The 2,500-nt window shown below is 43.4% G+C and overlaps 2 protein-coding genes across 3 annotated transcripts in view; both read left to right on the forward strand.

The window, feature by feature from the left end:
- Window positions 1-2,500, forward strand: part of cdhr1a (cadherin-related family member 1a) — a gene marked incomplete at both ends in the record, with an annotated part of 274,624 nt that overhangs the window by 57,318 nt on the left and 214,806 nt on the right. The window lies entirely within an intron of this gene.
- Window positions 1-2,500, forward strand: part of pax2a (paired box 2a) — a gene marked incomplete at both ends in the record, with an annotated part of 42,161 nt that overhangs the window by 11,110 nt on the left and 28,551 nt on the right. Inside the window, 2 exons of one of the 2 annotated variants that reach the window (XM_080450131.1) lie at window positions 63-185; window positions 1,886-1,930. In XM_080450131.1, the coding sequence (XP_080306257.1) occupies window positions 63-185; window positions 1,886-1,930 (168 nt within the window). The remainder of the gene's footprint in view (window positions 1-62; window positions 186-1,885; window positions 1,931-2,500) is intronic. The other variant, XM_080450132.1, reaches the window with a different exon arrangement.

The following is a 2,500-nucleotide window of genomic DNA, read 5'->3' on the forward strand; positions in this document are numbered from 1 at the left end:
ACACACACACACACACACACACACACACACACACACACACACACTAACTGTTTCTCCCTCAGTGCCCAGCACGGCCTCTCCCCCTGTGACCAGTGCCTCCAACGACCCTGTAGGATCGTACTCCATCAACGGCATTCTGGGTATCCCCCGCTCCAACGGCGGCGAGAAGCGGAAACGAGACGAAGGTAGGAGAGAGACGGACGGACGGACGGAGAGAGAGATCGCTTTGTTTCCATCCTTTTAATTCACCCCATCACTCGTCTGCTGTACTTTTCTATCTGTGCACGCGTGCGTATGTGTGCGTGCGTGTGTGTGTGTGAGTGGAACATGACATTTATGACAGCGCTGGATCCCGGTGTGTTTGTGTGTGTTGTGTTGTCTCCAGTGACTTGTTATGTTGTATATCAGACCATGGGAGTGTTGAGAGAGTGTTGATTCAATCCGCTTTTTTAGACGCTCAACGTTTGTGTTTTTTTCCCCCTTCTCCCGTACGCCTACGGAGACGCGTCTCAATTTTTATACCGTGCTCAAACTCACTCTAGATGTAACACACACACACATAGCTGTCATAAAACTCTAATCCCCCTTGGCAAGGCATCAGCACCCGTGTCTCATGATGTCACTCACTAACTAACGTAAGAAACTACTTTGATTCTCCCCGTTGATGCTATCAGTTAATTACCAGTTAACACTACTAGGATATGGACAAAATCAAATATCACGATATCATTTTGACCAAATACCTGGCTATTGATATATTGTGACGATAATATCGTATTGTGATGACATCAGTTTTCATTTATTAAAAAAAAAATTGCAAAATAGCAGCTCAGCTCAATGAGACGCAATACGATACACAATACATAATAATGCATTGTGACAATAATGTCAGTTTCCAGTAACATTTTTCAAAACTTGTCAGATGAAAACTAAGTTCATAACGCGTCGCACGCATTGTGAGCTTGTGGATCGGCTATTTCTGAACACTTTTGACAACTATAAAATAAAGATAAAGTTATTAAAAGAAGGAACAGACATCTTACGCAGTATCACGCTTGATATACAAAATCAAAGACGATATCTAGTTTCATATCACAACACACATCGACATTCGGCCCTATCACCAGTCATTTTATCATCTCTGGTAAAAAACAACAACAAAAACAACACCTGGTCAGACAGTGTTACATTTCATCACACCAAATTCGTGAAGTGGTGTTCAACTATTTCAAGGCATTCAATATTAAAGTATGCGAGTAACACTATATACGCTGCTCTGCCACGGGGACCAGCAAGTAAATAGACCCCAGATACGTGCCAAGATTAAGTGGAAGCCTAGCCGGTCCAATCCAGAATTCCTCATTCCTAGGCAAGGCAAGTGAGTGGACTGGACACACACTGCCTGAGGGCTAATAGATTATCGGTTGTGCAAACAATTGGCTTTTTAATGCCTGTGAATTAACATGTCCCTGGTGGAGGCCTGAACAGGTGTAGCAACAGACCGCCGGATGCAGGGAGGGGGCTGAGGTGTGTGTGTGCGCGCACGTGTGTGTGTGTGCGCGTGCGTGTGCGTGCATGTATGTGTGCGTGTGCATGCGTGTGCTCGAGCCACATTATGTGTGCGTTGCACGCTTGTGTGGTGTGTGTGTGTGTGTGTGTGTGTGTGTGTGTGTGTGTGTGTGTGTGTGTGTGTGTGTGTGTGTGTTTGTGTGTGTTCACGTGTTCATGCATGTGTGTCTGTGCGTGTTTGTGCATGTACGTGCACTTATATTGGGGGTCGCTGTTGGGTTGATATGGTCAAATATACAGTATATATACAGTGTAATCTCAAAGAGCATTAATCAAAACAGGCGTATTTCTTCTTTTTTGTTTCCTGTCTCTTTAGTTCTCTGGAGTGGCAGCCACATGGATGGGAGGAAAATAGGACATTGTAAGTTGAAGTTAGAAACCCTTCTCTTTTGCTTTGGTCAATCAAGTTTGACCTTCTTTATGTTTTTCTTCTTCAATTCTTCTCAATTGCTGTTTTAATTATTCCAGTCTTATGAGCTTATGAGGGATGGACAGCAAAGACGTCCCTACAGTTCTATGCCGGAGAAATAACATACACAATAAATTGCACCCAAGAAAATTATATTTCCTATGTAATAGCATGCAGTTCAATATAATGGCAATTCATGGTGTGATCCAGTATAATGTAATAAGGCAGAGATAGCTCTGCACAGATAAGATGCAGCATGGCTGTTTATGTCACCCCTATACCTGTTAGTAGTTTCTCATTAATCCGACCAGTTAATGTGAATTATGATCTCTCCTTGTCATTCCATTTTCCACGTGTGACGTCAGTAACCCCACCGCTCACAATCTCTCTCTGGCTCTTCATGGTAGTGCCTAAGTGTCTAAAAGGCTGTAATAGGTTGTCTGTATATTTTACACAAAGTCATTCAGGAGGACGTAGCATGGTTTCAGTTGCAGACAGCCGTGTACGGTACAAAATGCCGAG

Source organism: Gymnoscopelus braueri (assembly GCF_963280865.1).
Source record: "Gymnoscopelus braueri genome assembly, chromosome: 14".
Lineage (NCBI taxonomy): Eukaryota > Metazoa > Chordata > Actinopteri > Myctophiformes > Myctophidae > Gymnoscopelus > Gymnoscopelus braueri.